General features: G+C 30.0%; 1 protein-coding gene and 1 long non-coding RNA gene across 4 annotated transcripts; one reads left to right on the top strand and one right to left on the bottom strand.

Annotated features, from left to right (window-relative positions):
• Positions 1-333: 333 nt before the first annotated feature.
• Positions 334-9,661, bottom strand: LOC100803673 (homeobox protein knotted-1-like LET12). 3 transcript variants are annotated; one of them, XM_003542577.5, is made up of 6 exons: positions 8,900-9,661; positions 7,311-7,431; positions 3,297-3,490; positions 2,654-2,785; positions 1,637-1,776; positions 334-638 (listed from the first exon to the last, which is right to left on the bottom strand). In XM_003542577.5, exons 1-6 carry the CDS (start codon positions 9,314-9,316, stop codon positions 605-607), a joined length of 1,038 nt encoding a protein of 345 aa, XP_003542625.1. In that variant the 5' UTR covers positions 9,317-9,661; the 3' UTR covers positions 334-604. The 3 variants fall into 3 exon arrangements, with proteins under 3 accessions (XP_003542625.1, XP_006594232.1, XP_006594231.1); XM_006594169.4 differs by having other exon boundaries at positions 334-633; positions 8,900-9,631; XM_006594168.4 differs by having other exon boundaries at positions 334-641; positions 8,900-9,630.
• A 1,964-nt stretch (positions 9,662-11,625) lies between these two features.
• On the top strand, positions 11,626-12,751 carry LOC102661731 (uncharacterized). The gene is made up of 3 exons (XR_417609.4): positions 11,626-12,037; positions 12,300-12,337; positions 12,418-12,751. It is a non-coding gene; the product is annotated as an uncharacterized lncRNA (long non-coding RNA).
• The last annotated feature ends 7,262 nt before the right edge of the window (positions 12,752-20,013 follow it).

The following is a 20,013-nucleotide window of genomic DNA, read 5'->3' as shown; positions in this document are numbered from 1 at the left end:
AATGTATTCCAACAAATTTCATTATGAAACCATTTTTTAGTTTGAAATTTAGTTTCATTTAAAGCTTAGTCTTTTTCCAAGAATGTTCGATCAAACTTTGGTCTTATTTCAGAAGTTACATGTGTATGATCATTTGAGTTACACTAATTAGAGATATAAAGTTAATTGCATGATAAGAAAAAAAAGAAGAAAAAAGATCATAGGTTTAAAGGATTGGATTCAATTACCTATTAACAAAAATTAACAAACTAACAATTAAATTTGTTAATAAAAAAAATTGAACTACACTAATTGGATCCATATTTTTTTTAAAAATAAGTAGAAAATTTTATATGTACGTATCAGCATGCTACCCATTAAATCGAATAGACTGTGCCTGCATCAATATTCAGTATCAGATATCAAGCGGCATGCAGCAGCCTCATAGACAACAATACCAGGGTTAATTTTCTGTAATTCAACCAATACAGTGATTTTATCATGAATTTCCCTTTACATCCAGAATCCATCACGTTCACGCTGGACCGTAAGATCTATGAATCCCACGAGTATGCATTAAAAGGAAGAACAATACCAATAATTTTTGCTCAAAATATGCGACCGTTCACATGAAGCTCTGGTTACTGGTTTCTCCTGCACTACTACCATCCCAAGAATTCAATCAGATGTAGTCATATAAGATTAGGAATTTCTGAATGTCATCGATTTTTATTTCATAAACAATTTACTTTTAAAATATTTATTAATGCAATTAGTCTGATCCACATAAAATGAATCTTCACTCACAACTTATTTACTTCCTCTCATCATATATTTTTAAAATTGATGATAATATTAAAAGTGTTAAAGGAAGTCAACTTCATTCATCACAATTTGAGAAAAAAGTGAGTTAACTCGATTGTTTCACTTTTAAAAGAAACATTGCCTTGTTTGACCTATTGCAAATTGGTAGGTTAAAGTTGGGTGATCACTTAATTTTTTTTAAGGAATACAAAAAAATAAGGAAAAATAATAAAAGAGTATAAAATAAAAACATTTAACAAATTTAAATGTGAAATAATAAAAAAAATAAAAAATTTAACAACCTAGTAATATAAATCGTTTTCCAACTCTCACCCAATACCCTTATTTTTTTTATAAAAAAATTGTTCTAATGAAGGGATTTAAAGAAATACATAAGAAAAGGAAGTTAAGTAAGCCAATTCGCTAAACCCAACTCAAACCAATGTACTGATAAGCTGGTTAAGTCATTTTAATAATAATAAAAAAAAGAGTGAGCCTAAATTTTATCAATAATCTAACTGATTGACGAGCCGTGTTGGTTATGGACCACGACTTACATTACAATTCTAGATAATACCTAATAGACTAATTGTTATATATGTTAAATAAATCACTTTGTCAATATATATATAAAGCTACTAGACAAATTAAGTTAAATAAATGATATTTAAAAATTTATTTATTTCGTGATGTGGTACGGCTTTATTTAATGAGTTGATATTTTATTTGAATAAATGACACGAATTCAAACATTAAGCCAGAAAATGCAGCTTGAGGATGGTTTTTCAAACGTAGCCACAAAAATAGTATAGTATATTATTTGGAAGACAGAAGTGACAAATAATTAACCTACCTCTTGCGCTTGCTTTTGGAGTTACTAGAGGATGAGGGGTTATTAGTATGCCAGTTCCTTTTCCTCTGATTTATGAACCAATTATTTATCTGCTTTAATTGCAAGCCTGTTTCCTGCACCAACCTAGCCTTGTCTTCCTCCTAAATTAACAATGTTCACATGCATGCGCAAATTAACCAAAGTATCAAGAGCGGCATATGAGTATATATAATATGAGAATTTATACCCTGACGTTAATTTAGGTGGTTTTGATACAGTTAATTTTTTAATCAATAGAAATTAAGTTATATTATTATTTTAAAATTTAATGATAATTTGAAAAATAATAATTTTTAAAAAATTGCTGATAAAAGACTAATTTTTTAAAAAATAAAGATATGTCAGCTAACATAATAACAAGAAACACGATAAAACAACAAATAAAAAAAGTGATAAAAAATTTTAATTTTAAAATTTAAACTTTCGTAAAATTCAAATACTTAAAAAAATATAAGAATGAAATTCAAAATTTTAAAATGATATATTTTTTATTACTTTTTTGATTTGTTGTCATATGGTGTTACTTTATTTATTTGAGAGAATCGTAATTTCAATTGGATTATATAGATACAGAAAAGAAGAATATATAATAATAGAAGTAGGAATTAATGATAGAAATTAATTAAAAAATAAATTATTAATTACTAGTAATATAAAATATTTTATTCAAAAGAGAAAGATCTCTTTGTTAATTGGGAAAGAGTCCGCAGGAATCAGAATTTTTAGGAAAACATATGAAGAGAGAGTTGAAAATTGACATAATTTTACTTGTTTTTTCTTTTTTAAATTAATCTTTTGTAATTAATTTTTTAAAAATTAAGTTTTTTTAATTATCATTAAATTTTAAAATAACAATATAATAATACAACTTCATTTCTATTGATTATAAAATCAACCGTATTAATACTCCAAATTAACTGTGACACGGTAGAAATTCTTTATATAAAATATACTACTAATTCATAATTCCAAACTTACAGTGGGGTAAGGCCATTTAGAATGTGACTGCCACCAAGCTTTCAAAAGGGATGTGGTGTCCCCTGGAAGTTTCCCTGCTCGTCTCTTTCGTAGAATTTCTTCTCTTATGTCCACAATCTTCTCCTTGTAACCCTGAAAGAGAACCAAGCTATGTAAAAGTGATCCAACTTCTGCCATTGTGCTGCTCAGCAATCGAAGGCAAATCACATTTTTCTACATTCATTGTTCTCTCAATTAAAAGTGACACATGAGAAGAAAAAAAAAGGTGTTACTTTGAATTATATTTCACTTACTATAATTAAGTAAAATTAAAAAGGGGACCAAAAAAAGATCTGGTTACTTTAAGTAGTGTTTAACTTTCTTAGACTTCTCTTTTTAAGAAAAAAAATTGGGTCAAACACATTTTCTGAAAAGTTTTTTTAAAGTTAAGCAACTTGATTCATTTTTATAAAAGAAGAAAAAATGTAATATTCTAAAAATAACTAAGTGAATGAGCTTTTGAAAAAAAAAAAAAGTTTCTCTTCTGATCTCTTTCTCTCTTTCCTGCTTTTGAAAAAGTTAACGCCAAACATAGCCTTAATTAATTACTCCTAAGTCCCAAGTCCTAACAATATGTGTAGGTTGGGAAACTTTGATTAGTTACCTGTTTTAGTTCATGCTTCAATTCATGCCTCACTCTCTCCATCAAAGATCTTTCACTTTCAGTGGGGACAAGAGGACCAAATCCAAGAGTTTCACCCCCATCAAGGCTTCCTTCGTATAAGTTGGCATTGCTCTCTGCCTGGTCATCTTCATCGTCTGACATTGTTGCACCCGTTCCTTCACCAGGAGATACACCTGTACATAGCACACGCATCATCGTGTGCATGCATGCTTTCATTCTTCTTCTAATTATTATGCATCATATATATAATCACCCCCATTTATTTGTCTATAATTGCTAAAGAACAATTAATAGAACAAATGTTCTTGCATGCATCATATTTATATTTATAGTTTCAGAACACTTGTAATTAATAGAAGCAACATCCAAGAGGGTTCGACAAAGCAAACTACGTACTTTCCTAAGTGGAGCATGCATGAGACATGCAACACTCATCATGTTAATTTGAAAACTGGTCAAAAGATTATATATAAGAATATAGATAAACGGTAAAGATGATACTAATTCAGTACACTGTCGCTGTTACCATAAACTGAACCAGAGCAAACAACAATCTGCCAAGATAAGGGTGCAATGGCTAGGAACGCGCGCAGACTCATGATTGAGGGTGAAATGCTTCCATGTTTCAAAAGAATTGTCTTTAAGGTTTTACACAAGAATTTAAAAATTATTAAATACTTTTAAATTTTAAGAGAATCTAAGCTTATCTCACTCTATTATTGCTTTTCTTATTCTACTTAGTGAAGAATACTTTTATGGATGCTTATTAACTTTTTCCCAGCTCCTTTGAAACGGATGGAGTACTTCCTTTAAGAATAATTACTGCATATACCATTTATGTATCCAATCACATTATTAATTACAAAAGTTAGTTAACTGTAAGCTACTAATTAGTAATTACCAATGTGTGGATTATTTAACGAATAACTTGGATGCACCATTTGTGAGAATCTCTCCTTCCATTACATTGAAAGGACCTTATGAAGAAGGATTGAAGTCACATGTCCCCGGCCGGCTGTGTCTTGTCTCTTTCCTTGTTCTCTTAATTATTAAGAATTAACATGTGGTTAAAAATATTCTCTTTTCTTTTTCACTCTTATTTATTAGTTATTTCAATAGATGAGTTTTTATTTATTTGAGAAGCAGAGAAATATATAGGAAGAGGACATGTTATTGTATTCGTGCGAGGAAACTGTGGGGTTATTAATAGGCTCTATTTTCAGCCTCCAGTTATATAAAAAATTGTTAATTGTATATATTGTTTCTAAAAGTTGGTAACTGGTTTTATCAATTTCCAATCAAGGCTTTGGATGTTAAGTTAGACATGGGAACGTGAAGGAAAAATGAATTCAACAATAATATTCATATGCTTGTACAATATTTAGTCTATTTTTTTATATCTCTATCTCTCTTTCTTTTACATACCATCATTTAATATTTACTACTTTTTTTTTCCCTCCTTTTATCTTTCTCTATGTGCATCTACCTAGTGCATATATACGGGAGGAGAGAAAATCAGTAAAATGATTACGTCTTGAGAATACATACTAAAAATAAAAATAAAATAAAATTGGACAAATAAAGCAATTTTGAGGATAATGTTTTTAAATCACAATGTATCAACGAAAGATTAAGGAAAACTTACCATTGCATGCAATATTTGTAAATTTCTTCAATACCATTTTATGCTGTTTCAATTTTCAACACTAGCAATAGGAACTATTTTATTCTCTTCTTTTCATTTGATTAACTCAACTTCTAAATATTGAATGACAAATCAAAGATTAAATTTTTGTAATCACTTAACCTTTTAGGTGATGTTATGGGATTTGGAGGAAGAATACTTTAATTCAAGATTATGGGATAGTCAGAGAAATTTTTTTTTCTCATGTTTAATATAATAAATACAATATTATTCAATTTTACCAACATATTTTTTTAAAATTGAATAACTAAAATTAAAAGGTTAATATAAAAAATGTTTATTATATTTTAATATTTTTTATTATTCTTCTTACTTTTACTTATGTAAAAACAGTTTTAGACAATGATATTAAAAAAATTAAAAATGAATTTCAATGAAACGAAGAAAAAATATCATCCACAGTCCCACTTTCATGAGTGGGAGAAACCAGAACATTATTTTAATTCGTCAAATTATTAGTTGCGGAGTTTTGGTTTAATCAAGTCGCTGAATATTCGAAGCAAACTATTTCTCTTATCCCGGTTATTATGTTGAAGCACAGAATAGGTTGAAGATTCCTTTAGTTTTTCTTTTTGCCAAAGATTAACATATGCTATTTCTTTCTTGATTATGTTTTGCTATTTTTCTCTGAATTCATTTTTCTCCATTTGTTTGCCCTTTAATTTACTCGTCAAGCCCCTGCACATTGGGATTTGAGTAAAGGCAGCCTCAACCTAGGTTTCTTTTCTCTCCTCAGTCCTCTCTCTTCACTTTTCTATTCTACGATAAAATAGTCTAATTTCCATTGCTAATTACTTACTACTACTACATATTACTCTTAACAGAGAGACACTTATGTTTAGAATTTTTTTTTACTCCATACACTTATGTTTAGAATGCTTGTGAATAAATGAGAAATGAGAGTCGGACATGGATTTTATTTTTTAATACTAAGTAATATGATATGTAACTGTATGAAAGAGAGAGAAATATTTTTTTATTAAATATAATTCATAACTCCTATAATGATAGGTTATTATTTAATAAAATACTAATTTTTTTCTCTAATGTGATTATATCCTATATCTATTTCTTAAAAAAAATTAAATTATACTTGTGGTCCTTTATCTTATTCTTAAGATTTAATTTGATATTTTATCTTTTAAATTTGAATCAATTTTTTCTTTTAAAATAATAATAAATTTTTATTTTCAATCATAAATTTAAATTTTTTTTTACTCATTCAATATGTAAGCTTGTTTCATTAAATATGAAAATCATAAAATTCAACTCATGTTTAAACCAAATAGGGTTATAAACACAACAAACATTATGTGACAAATGAATTTTACAAAAAAAAAAATGATATTATATTTTTTAATTTTTTAGTTGCTCATTAGACTAATTTTAACTATTTATAATCTTTATTTGCTTGAATATCAGTTAAGTTATAATTTTTATGTGAGTGAATTTAATAAGATATTTTTAAATTATTAATAATTCTAGAGAGTTTTCTAGGGATAATTAACTTTGTGGGTATATATATTGTGTTGTTTTACTTAATATTTATTTGTATTAAAGATCGTTTTAAAATTCTTAAAAATAGTTACTCGATCTTAGTTATAGTTAAAAAATATTTTAGTTGAACAAAATATTAAAAAATATTTTGATTAAATTATAAGAGGATATTTAAAAAATATTGATGATAAAATATATCTCCTTGTTTTTTTTTTTCTTCATTTCACTTTCACACCAAGTTCAATTGGAATAAAATATATTTTACTTTAAGTATTAAGTATGATTATACTTACATTTAATAAATTTTTTTGAAAAAATAATAACATATTATTTTAAAAATTAACAAAAATAAATAATTATTTTAAATAAGTTGAAGTGTGCGCTCTTATAAGTATTCTATTTTTTTTTTCTCCCATATCATTTTTACCTCATTTTCTTAATTATTTCTCTCTTTCTTTACGATTAAATCACTTAGGGAAAAAAAAATCAACAATCAAGTTTTTTTTTTTCTTCTTTTATCTTAATCTTTCTATCTTCTCCTTCTGCCCTAATACATCTATGTTGGATGTATCGTTTACATTTTTTCTATTCCACGAAAAGAACCAGTGAAACAGAAATTTTAGATGAGGAACGGTGGAGTGTGTGGTCTCCATTTCATTCTTTTTTATTTCCTTTTTCTTTTCCATCAATTATTTTTCTCTCTCCTTGTTTTGTTTGCAGACCAAATAATGAGTACAAAAGACACGGTATCTAGGGAGGGAAAAAAGACTTCTATAACGCTGGAAATTTACCTGTCAAGCTTTGCAGAGACTGCTCCAGATCCCAACAAGCCATCACTGCCTCCATGGCATGAACACGGACATGCTGCTGCAGTTGTTCTTTAAAGGCACAGAGCAACAGAACATAATGGGTCTGCAACAAACAAAATAACAAAACTCATAAAAAACAAGCTCTTCACATTAACATTTAAGCACATTAATTAAGAATGAGAAACAAAACCCATCAAAAGGACAAGAACTGAGAAGGACTATGTAAATACAAGTGTAGATAAACCCCAAGATGCCAAACTTAAATAAATGTCCCTACAAAGTTAACAAAATGTTATAGTGATTCAGTACTCCAATCATTATATGTAAAGTGGATATTAAGTCAGAATCAAATCTTAACTTAATTATAGTAGCAGTTGATTCATGCATTTAATACAGATTCTACCATACACTACAGGACAAATACTATGACCAGTTGATACGTACAGAATCACCAAGCTCCGTATCCTCCCATTATTGTACTTTGGGCAGCCAGAAACGTACATTAATGAGGAAGTAAAAGTTGAGAAAACTTGATGAGAGCTTCAACTTTGGCTCAGAACATATTCCATAAGAATTGCAAGAACTGAACCGTCAAAGTTTCAGCAAAAAGGAGAAAGATAAAAGAGAAGTAAACAAGTGGGGAAGATCATGACAGCATTAACAGAAAAGATTCCATAAAGCACTCCTAAAGGCTATTGTAGGAAGCAGCAGCATGAGAACCCTCCAGCAGAGCCACTCCATGACAAATCAGGTTCACCAAATGCCTCGTACTACCGTCCATCCAAAAATAAAGTTGCAAAACCATCACTCCCGGCCCATTATCATTATTATTCTTCATTTTGTGAATTCTGTATATGTGCTATCTAGTCCACAAAATCTTCAAACAATAAATTCATTTTCACATGATTTTATGATTTAACAAGCAGCATGACCAAAAAAACATTGGTCAATGAATCAAGGATTGACAAAACAACCAAAATGATTCCCAAAACCAGATTTTTTTCACAATTATTACGTGGTCCCGAACAATCATAATTTCAACTAATCTTTATTTAATTGAATGTTATTAATTTTTTTCCCATAAATTGATAAAATTAAATACATGTCATTTAAAGATTAATTGAGGCTTGGATGATCTTGTTAATTAATGTCTTTAGAATATTAGTTAAGAAAATAAAAGAAAAAATTATTTACTGTGAAAATCATATAAAAATATAAAAAAAAGAGAGTTCTAAACATCTCAATTTTGCATATCCTACTTAAAAATAATCATTCTAGTTTGTTAATTAATATTCCAAAAAGACTGGTTAATATGTGCAAGCCTCCTTGTGGTGAGACTCTTTAATGATTTCTTCGGAAAAGATCTTAGCAGCATTGAGACAAAGAAAGAAGGAAATCAAAGACAGGTGGAGTGAATTGAATTAAATTAAGATTCTAGGGAGTAGTAGTACTAATCCTAGGAAGTGGATTAAAGTAGAGGGACAAGAAAACAGAAGGAATTGAAGTACAAGAAAAGAGATCGAGGGTTTGTTTGATATAAGAATGAGAGAAAGAAAAACATAGAAACAAACCATGAACTGATCAAGCTCCTTCTCATCGACGACCCCGTTGTGTGCAAGTGCAGAGTACTTTTCAACCACGCGCTGCGACTGCTGAAGCTGGGCGTCGATCCTAGGAAGCTGGTCCACGGGCGTAGCGATTCTGAGGCACGACACGTGCGCCGATAGCAGTTGATCGTAGAGAGGGTGTCCTAGAATGTCCGCTTTGTATTCCCTCAAATCCTCGGATTCGCAATTGCTCTCGCTTCGGTTCCGATCCACGCTCTTCTCGCTGTCGAGGAAATTCTGTTGACGCGCGTTGACGTTAACGTTGTTGAGCCATGTCGGAGGTGGGAGCCTCTGTTGCATGTCTCTATTCTCGTTCAACTCTTGCTCCTCCGTGAAACGCTGGAACCCTATCTCGTGCTGGAGATGGTCGTGGAAAGCCATAACAAAATTTAATAATTAACTGAATTTTTTTTCTGTTTTGTTTTTCTCTCGCAACATTTTAATGAGTTTGTATAACGGAGATCCAAACGCGGTGTAAGGGAAGCGTGGATTTGGGTGAGAAAAAGAAGAGGAGTGGTTGTTGTTGCAGGAGCTAGCTGACTAGGGAGTGGGGGAGAAAGGGTGAGAGAGAGAAGGAGGAAGGAAGAAGAAGTTTGGAAAAGCACTTTTTAAGGAAAGACTTTTTGGAAAGGTTGACAAAGGATGGATGGATCGAGATCCAACGGTGGGATTGGTGATAACGTGGAGGGATTTGTGGTGAGTGTGTGAGAGTGCTCATTGGAGATTTTTCCTGTAATAATAAAAGACAAAGGATGGATGCATGGATAAATATAAATTGATCAATGATGTGGGAGGCAGCTACATGACATTATTATTTAATTACACCTATCAAATAATGCATTCACTCTTGTTTCTTTATTTATTTTTTTAACTCACACTGTGTCAACACGGTACTCTGTTTGCCAAACAAATTGCCGTTTCCAAAAAGAATGAACAGTGCGTTGATGTATTTCCTTTTCCTGTTAAGGTTTGAGAAAATGAAAAAGAGGGGATCAGAAGGGTATTTTTATTATAAAAAAAAAGAAAGAGATCTTGTTTATACATTTTAAGATGAAAGAGAAGTGATCAATATAATAAATGATATAATAAGTAATTAAAATCAATTTAATTGGATAAAGTTGGTGCTGATCCCTTTAATATACTGAGAGTTCTTGAATTGAGAAAAAAAATCCTCAAAATGATATATGATCTCATAGAGTTGACAGTTGAGACTCCTAAAGTCCTAAACCCGCAAAGGGGTGCAGTACATTCTCTCATATCTAATATAACTTAATAAAAGGAATAGGCTAGGAAATCGCATTTTTGCTCTTGCTTAATTTGTTGATACGTGTTAAGTTTCTTGGTTTTATGGTCTTTGCCATGGACATTCACTCCTCTTACTCTCTTTGTCTTTGCGCTCCTCAAAAACAGAATATCCTACACGTATCAGAGAGAGTAAGAGAAGAGAGAGAAAATTTATGTTCGTGCAGATAGATAGATAGATGGCTCGGAGCTTCACAAGAATGAAATGGGTCTCCATGTTTTTACCTACATATTTTTCTCTGTCTCCTTTTATTTTGATTGATCTCTGTTACTGGTTTCACTTCTCTAATCAGATACGTTTTGCATTTAGAGATCGTCCTTTGAGTGGGAAAGGCGATTTTGGTTTCCTGCAAATAAAAGTAACAAAGACAAAAGGTGAGCATTTTATCATCCTGCCAAATTGTTCCGGGTAGATGATTGTTATTAGTTGTTGATTATTTTTTTTACTTACTCATTATTTATAGTAGAACAATCTAAAATTATATCGGCTTATCAATTTTTTTGATTATTTCAATATTCATTAGCCTATTTCTATAGATTTTAAACATGGAATATTTAATTCACAAGTTCACCTTATATAATTTAATGATTTTATTGGATCAAGTTAAAAGTTTGTTGATTTAACACCTTAATACATTTCAAAGTTAATTTTTTTAAAGTACATTAGTCTTTTTAATGTTGAAAATCTAAGCAAATTGTAAATGATTCAAGCAAAATATTAAGTATCTCAAAAGGGTAATACTACGTAACATGATTTTGAAAGACAATAGTAGTAATAGATAGATAATAGATTGACAAAAAATATATCAGTCATATTAAATGGTTCACGAAAAGCAAGAATATTTTTAATTAAAAAAATATTAAATCCTTCTAATAAAACTAAGTAGATTTATTTCTTTACTCAAATACAATATTGCCCTCAATTAAATTCAAATTACTTGCCCCAATAAAATCAAATCTAATTTAGAGCTGCATGCATTCTTAACTTTTTTTCTTCTTCCTTCCCTATGAAACAAATTCCTCTCAAGTTGAAGTCATATCTATTTACTTACATTGCACGCTTCCAATGAACCTGTCTTTCCAACTTTTCCTACTTTCAATCATTACTCAACATTCACGTTGTTCGAAGAGTCACATCCTAGTTCTCAATCAATGTAGAACAGTTATCGAGCCACTCCAACAGTCGTCAATTACCACACATTAGAAACGCAAGTCATCATCATTTCAATACCTGCTTCCCTATGAAACAAATTCCTCTTAAGTTGAAGTCATACCTATTTACTTGCATTGCACGCTTCCAATGAACTACTTGTCTTTTCAATTTCTCCTACTTTCAATCATTACTCAGCCTTCATGTTGTTCGAAGAGTCACATCCCACTTCTCAATCAATGTAGAACAGTTATCGAGCCATTTCAACAGCCATCAATTACCACACATTGGAAACACAAGTCATCATCATTTCAATACCTGCTTCCCTGTGAAACAAATTCCTCTTAAGTTGAAGCCATACCTATTTACTTGCATTGCACGCTTCCAATGTACTCGTCTTTCCAATTTCCCCTACTTTCAATCATTACTTAGCCTTCATGTTGTTCGAAGAGTCACATCCCATTTCTCGATCAATGCAGAACAGTTATCGAGCCACTCCAACAACAAGTCATCATCATTTCAATACTTGCTTTCTCAATCCTTCTCGCTAGAACAAAAAAAATGCATTTGACACTCTTAGTTCATCTGCCGCAATCAATCAAACCAACGTTATCGCCATGAGTTCGCAATCCTCAACTGGTTCCAGCGTTGTAAGTCCCTTCATGCCTTATTCTTTTGTTGTTTGATCTTTGTGTGAATCACAACGAAAATCCCAGTTGTTTTAACTATCATACTACCTCATTGCCTTCACACTCCACTGTTTTGTTTCAGCTTTGTTTCTAAATAGATTTTTTCAATTCTTTTAGGTTACTTCTCTACTTTGAGTAAAAATTTACCCGATTTGAATTTGCACATATAGGACAAATATTACAATACTATGTATTTTTGTTATAACTTCTTCCTTTTCTGTAGAAGTTAGCCAAGCTATGATCTCTGCCCCTTATCCATTGGTAAAATTACATTCTTTTAACCAAACAATGTCATTTCTATTATCGTTAGATGCTATTACTCATTTACATCTCTAACCTAGGTACTCTCACCCACTGCTCTACCCTATCTTGATGCCTCAACTCAGAATATGACCATCCTCTTCAATGGAAGTTGACCGTCAACAATCCTGACTTTGGTCAACAATGTATTACTAATCCATGGTATCAATTCTTGGAAAATAATGACTTCGACCCTAGGGATGAGATATCCTTCTACTTCAGGACTTATCAAAGAGTATGAGAATTAGTTATCAGAAAACAGTAGCATTGGGATGATATTGACTCTGATTAGAAATCATTGACAAGCTGTTGGGTTTCCATTCATCTTATTTCAGTATATTACCGAATGCAAAATTACAACCGCAACTTATTTCATTTTTTTTCTACTGCATTTTCCATTCCGCACACTGATAATGCACTGCTTGGTAAGTACTTCAAGGGTTTGAATATGCTATCCACTGATAATATGCTATCTTGGTTCTATCTGCTGCTATACATACCTTCTTAAAATATCAATTACTGCATTCATACCTATAATTGCTATTTTTACCAATCATTTAATTAAATTTTACAATCTTCATAATTATACAACAGCTATTATATATTTTTATATCCAACAAAACAATACATCTACTTATTTTATTTATTAGAGATTTATTATATCAACCAATTATAAATTTTTCCAAGTTTAACTTTCCAAAATATAACAACAGAATAAAAAAATTTGTTATCATGATTTACTTATTTCATTGTAATATAATTTAATTTAAATTATAATTAAATTAGATTAGATTCCAAAGTTTGAAAAACTATTACAGTTTTTTTTTTAAAAAAACAATGCCCATACAATTATATAACTCGAACTATTTCAATTTATTAACAAATTGCTTAAACAAAAACTAATTTAAAATTCTAATTTTTTTTACAAAATTATCCTAAACATACATAACATCTTGTATACCAAACAAAACCAAAAATAACAACCCGTGCAAATGCACAGGTGAGTAACTAGTATCATACTAAAAGCTATATATCACATTAACCCTAGATTTCCTCGTGTTCCCATCTAGGTTCTAATCGTCACAAAAGACCAAGTTATAATTGAATTGGAATTTGACAAAGAAATTCACTTTTGTTGTTATTTCATAAACTCTCTTGTAATCCTATCACATTCCATTGTAATTGTGATTGGGCATGATTATCAACATATTAAGTTGATTTCAATGACTAATTAGACTGAATTGTCTTCACTATTCCAAATACCCGACGCCTATAAATAGTAAAGGATTTTTTTTTTCTAAGATATGTGTTCCAAACAAGGAAAAATCCTCAAGATTGGCCATGTTTTATCCATTCAAGTTGTACGATGTATCTTTCTCTCTTGTGCATAAAAGTTAATACTTTATTTTATCTCTCTCTATATAGTTTGCTATTATGTTTGGTTATCTCTCAAAGTACTTTTCTTACCTAAGTTTGCTAGTAAACATAGTTTAATTAACTCATAGCAATATTAAGGTTGCTTTTAAAGTAAAAGTACTTTTAATATGTATTTTATAAGAGAAATATAAAGTAAAAGGTACTTTTGATTAGTATTGTTTATATAAATTTTATTTTATCAACATACTTTTAAAAATTAATATTTCAAACATCAATCACATTATACTAAATTCTTTTTTTTATTTATCAAATTTGAGTTAAAAACATTCTTTTAATTCAAATTTATGATTTTAAACTTTAAGCTAAACACGTACCAAGCTATTCATAAATCAAACTTGACACTTGGTGACTAACTGGCCCATCAAATCAGCTCAAATTCAAGAGGTACAATAAATTTTCATCCCCAAACTATCTACTGAAATAACCATGAATTTGAGCATTAATATGTATTTCTATACATGAACACTCTTTTCCTTCCAACGCCAAGACATATGATTTGCAGCATCAAATTTCAGAACTACTAATTTGTACAGTTTGAAACATTAACACCAATAAAATTAATCAATATATTGATAAGAAAAGTGTTCAGGATGGGCTTCCGTGGTTAGGGTTAAAAGTTGTCTATGAAAAACATAAAAATGTGTAATCTGTCAAAACTGTTAGGTCTAGCCTGAGGTATATACTAGTTTATCAAGGTGGTATATGATTAGATCACATCCTCCTGATTCCTAGAGACAATATATGATTAGGTTTTATTTGTATTCTTTGGTGACAAGATATGATTTGATTGTACCCGATAAACTTTGGCGATAATAGACTGGGGCATTAAGACATGCATTCCTTGTTGTGGGTCGGGTCGGTCAGAATCCAACATGATGAGCTACCACATGAGGTTAGTCCATGGTCAGTCAAAAGGTACATAGCCCTAGGCCTTGAGGACTAAGGTGTGAAGAGGCTAAAAGAATAATAATAATAAAAAAAAAAGATTGTCTATTGATTCAATGGAACCGATCCTGAGACAATCAAAGCCTAAAAAAGTAAAAATTATAAAATAAATATATCAATGTGTATAAAAGCAAAAAAATGATGATATTTTTTTGTGTGCCCAAGAACGGAAAACAAGTCGTTGTAGGCAATTTTTTATAAACAAATATGATTATTTTGATCACTAATAATTTAATTTTTGAAAAATAAAAAATTCTAATTTAATATCGTAATATACAAAAGATACGACATTTAAAGATAAATTAATTTTTAAATTTGATAATGTAATATAAAAGTGATTCTTAAAAATATTGATAAAATTCAGAAATTAAATTATAATTTTGATTTTTTGAAAAGATGAAAAGATTACTTTTTAACCTGAGTGATGAAAATAATGATTTAGCGAGTAGGTGAGGAAGCAAGGTGGAAAGGCAAAATGTTAGAGTGAGAGGGCCAGGAGAGGCAGGAGGGGTTTTGGGGATGTTGGTGGCAGGTATGTATTTATTCACTTTACTTTCTTTCACCGCTTTGGGAAAACTTTTGATGCTTTGAAGTGACAAGTTTCCATCCCTCTGGAATCGAAAAACACTGCTGCTGAGGAAGGCAAAGGCATCGTTTTCGTTGTAAAAAAGGTTATTGTATTAATAGTAAAACAGAGTGTGTTTTGTTTATGGGTGAGTGTCAGGGGACCCAAAAACCCAAAAGGACGTATGAGAGGCTGCGCTAGTGGCAGTGAGTGAGGCCCACAACTGGCCAGACTCGACGTTGGCCACTACCCAACCCGACAGCGACCTCAGCACCCACGACCAACACGTGTCGCTCCCAGGATTCATGGACCACTTATGTAGTACCAAGATTTAGGAGTGCGATATAAAGTAGCACTGAATCAGCTTCGTACACATGGCTTTTCTTACTAACCATACACGCTGTGGGCCCCGCTATCCATGCCGCTGCTGCATGCATCATCCATGTTCCCATCACCCCCCATTCAATCAAACAACACCATCCTCTTCTACCTAAGCAATTTTATTTCCATTAGTATTTAGTATCTTACATTACAAATATTATATAGTTAAAATATATTATCAATAAATAATATTATTTTTAACTATTGAAATTTAATTTAGATATATCCATCCTCTGCATGACACAAAATACATATATTTTACTTTGTTCATTGTATTATAATTTTATCTTAAGTTGTTTATGAAGAAAAATTAATAAATAAATGAAAAAAATAAGAATTTTATAAAATTAAATTTATTATTATTATTTTCATCATATCATAAGAGATATAAATGAAAAAAATATTTAATATTATATTAAAAAATTAAAATGACAATTATTTAAAAATATTTGTTTTCTACAATTATAATGGGATAAAGATTATAATATTTTGATTACCAATTTAATATTTATTATTAAAGTGAAATCGAACTCAAATATTTTAAGTAACATTTAAAGTTCAAGACTTCTGGATTAAAAATTTGATTGAAAAGAAAAAAATAATTATTAAAATTGATAGATAGGTTTAACAAAAATAGTCATGAAAAAGTTCAAAATTTCGCAACAATGGTAAAAAAAAAAAAAAAACTCTAATTTTGATTAAAAATATCTCATGTTTTGCCTTCACGGGATCACATGGCACACAAAGGAACTATCACTATAAATTATGAAAGCAACTTCACGCATCCAATCTGTAGTAAAATTCTCAATGTTATAGAAAAGTCAACTTCGAGGATCAACTTTTGGAATCCGATGGGAAGCGAACCATCTAAGCACAGCCTCCGTCTGCATCGTTGCCTTCACAATAATAAGTAGAGCTTATAAATGAAGATCTTGAAGCCATTTATTGAGTGAGGTTTACAAAATGAAAGAGGAAAGGGGGGAAATGATTCGCAATTTACTTTCTGTAAGTATAATAAAATTTTAACAGTTCTAAAATTTAATTTTCAGAAGTATATAAGAATATTTTTGGAAATTAATCTCTGGAAATGAGTAATTTCCAGAAATGTTTTTACACGCTTTTGATTTTTTTTGTTTGAAATGTTAAATTCAGCCTCAAGTACGAGAATAATTTTTGGAAAATTGGCACAAGAAAAACAAAACGCAAAAGAAAGATGTTACATAAAAAGGAAGTGTAGTGTCTTAACACAAATAAAGGTTGGGTCTAACATAGTTTCCTAAAAGGTTACGACAATTACTTCCTGCACCTACCTAATTGTTTCTTGCTCCTATTTCAGAATATAAAATTACATACCGAAATAATTTTCAGAAGGAAATATTATTCTGGAATGTATGCAATTTAACATTTTGGAATAGGTGTTTTGGAAGCTTAAAAGATCCAGGAAACAACATTGGAGGTGCTAGAAGCAATCGCCGAAGGATATCCCAATTTGTTAAATTCAACGAGGCGACTTAACTTCAATTACTTAAAGAAAAAAAAGAAGTTAATGGACCAAATAAAACCCCGAACTCAAAATTTACAAGCCTTACACAATACATGTTTTCGATAATATCTCCTTAATAAAAGTTATTTTTGAAGTAACTCCTAAAGATATATTTGTAAGCTTGCATATAGATGTAGAGACCAAAAGAGGATAGGTAAACAATAATATTAGTATAACACTCTCTAAGGCCAACTTAGGTTGACGTGAGTGGTAAGGGCACTCGTCTTTTAAGCAAGAAGTTGAGGGTTTGATTCTCAACTCTTGTGAATGGAGCAAACTTAATGGGAGGAGTCTACCTTTTTGTCTTCCATATTCCGGAGGAAATTAGGATCTATGCTCATTGGAAAATACTCCTTGTGAAAGCAAAAAAATAATAATGCATGTTAATCTTAAGTCTATATTCTTCAACTCTTTTTATTATTTTTCTATCATGTCGTAACTCCTCCCAGTCAGAGCAACTCTAAATAAAAACAATAATAATGATGCTTTGAATTTTGTTAAAAACTGAGTTGTAACTCAACTCGATATGCTGTAGTTCAAATTTCGAAAGCAAAATTTTTATGGTGCCTGGCCTTGTCGGGTGAAAAAGTTTAGGCATGGAATCTGATTTACTGTTTTAAATTTTTAACAAAAGAAGGGACGGCAACGTAACAGTTGCATCTCTGAGGAGATTATAAATAAAGGATAATTTGGTCATATTTTGTTAATGAAATAACAAAATTTTAATGAAAAATTGACTGATAGAGTAAAGTGTCATACACTCTACTCTATCAAAGAACTTTAAATTTTAATATAAGAAAAGATGCAAATGTAATATTCATATATTTTAGAAGTGTAAAACAAAGTGAGTTGGTAAGTGTATTCGAACGTAGAATTCTATTATATTTATAACATTTTTTAATTGTATTTTCTGTGAGTATTTTTTTTCTATTACATCTTTTTTCTTATCAAACACTTTTTATTTGTTTTTTTTTCTTTCTTTGTATCTTGCATAAAAAGTGAACAAATTTATTTGATGTGAATACAATTTCTTTATGATGTGTTACCAACAAAAATTCTTTGTGATGCAACCTAAATTTGTCTAGTTTGTGAATGCAATCAAGAGAGAAAAATAGTGTTAGTTGCCATGGAGAAACCCGAAGAAAATTTGCCTCTAGGTGCCAAAAGTAGTAGTGAGGGAAATGAGGACATCTAATGTTTCTTCCTAGGCAGCTTTTGGGCATTTGTAGGATTTTAGTTCCACACAAGTTCATTCTTCCATTGGCTTGTTCATACTAATTTGATTTTGGTTTTTCGACACAGACATGTTTTAACATATAGTCTGCTTCAAAGGGATGTCTTATATATCTGTCAATTCTAGAAGGGCTGCCACCGTTGTTTTGCTGTGCGTCATCGTTGGGAAATTCCCATAAATTGATTTTTCTTTTTTTGCCCTCGACTAGGAATTATAGAGCCTGGGTTTATAAACTTTATAACATTTTTTAATGGCTAAATACATTCTAAGTATTTGAAGTTAGTTACTAATTTTTTCTATTAGTTGATAAACTTATTTCATCATATCATCAGTGTTTAATAAACAAATTTATTTTAATTGTTTGTAGCATTTTGTGAGATGATATTCAAATTTTAGTTTATTATATTTTATTCTTTTCATTTTTAAAATATTTATCATAATTTACTTTTAACCTTTCTTTTGTAAGATAGTGCTTTATAATTACTTGAGAAATGTCAGAACATCTATATTGCAGCAACTCACAATAGTTACTTACAATGAGATTCACGTGTACACATCATTTTTGTTTTTCAATACAAATAATTTAAACAATAAATTTTTACAATAAAATAACTCTCTTTAGTTGCTTCTAATGGGTCCTCCAATAATATTTTAATCTCAAAGTAATGTTTTTATTAATGACAAACAACTTTAAATAATTAAATACTTTCTTTTTTATTAATTTAATAATGTAAAGCAATGTTGCTTCAACTAGCAACTGTACCACGGAAGCAACCCGTTCGGAATCGACTACAAAGGCAATTGCTTTGATAGCAATATTGCTTTCAGCACAATTTTTTTTTTTACTTTCTAACACTTTTTTTTATGGACTGAAATTTTTTAAAAATTATTGTAATAACTCTCTTCTGATTAATTTAGAAGTGAGATTTACTAAAAATTTATGATTTTTAATAAGTTTTAACCAATCATAATTTTTTTTTAAAAAAGAAAATATTTTTAGCATTTATCTTATTACTTTTTTATTTCTCTTCTTAGTAGAATGTACAATATGATTTAAATAGTTTTATACATAGAAAAGGTGATTTAGATAGTGATTGATGAATTAGATATTTATTTCTTGTAAATTAAATTAAGTTACACTATTACAATATTTAGCCTGAAGAGTTCCTTATTTTGAATAGTTTTTTTTTTTTGGTCTAAAATGGTAGGAACTACAGGAATTTGTAATTTTCAGTAAATTTTACTAATAGAAAAAGAGCATCTCTCTTTTGAAAGTTAGTTTATATCCTGCTGTAGCAACCAATCACCAATGAAGTCATAAGCATTGTGTACACTTTACAGAAATTGCCGTGTGATTTCAGAAGGCAAAGCAGATACATTAATCTTTGCATGAAATTGAACACAACTTAGAAAATGAAAAATGTAGCAAGAAGGAACTCCTGCCCTTACTCCTTGATTGTGTTATTAATTTATTATCACGAGCAGCATCGATGGCTTGAAAACAGAAGTAAACAAAATAACTTCTCACTTTC

This window comes from Glycine max, chromosome 13 (assembly GCF_000004515.6).
Source record: "Glycine max cultivar Williams 82 chromosome 13, Glycine_max_v4.0, whole genome shotgun sequence".
Lineage (NCBI taxonomy): Eukaryota > Viridiplantae > Streptophyta > Magnoliopsida > Fabales > Fabaceae > Glycine > Glycine max.
The sequence above is the reverse complement of the archived record's forward strand: the minus strand, read 5'-3'. Positions and strand labels throughout refer to the sequence as shown.

What these genes read in the sequence shown, in the direction of transcription:
- LOC100803673 (XM_006594168.4), bottom strand. Translation starts at nt 9,316, where the DNA reads ATGGCTTTCCACGACCATCTCCAGCACGAGATAGGGTTCCAGCGTTTC. An exon ending in TGAAGCATGAACTAAAACAG is followed by an intron (nt 2,786 to 3,296) that starts GTAACTAATCAA and finishes GTTCTCTTTCAG; the next exon opens with GGTTACAAGGAGAAGATTGT. An exon ending in TCCAAAAGCAAGCGCAAGAG is followed by an intron (nt 642 to 1,636) that starts GTAGGTTAATTA and finishes TTGGGATGGTAG; the next exon opens with TAGTGCAGGAGAAACCAGTA.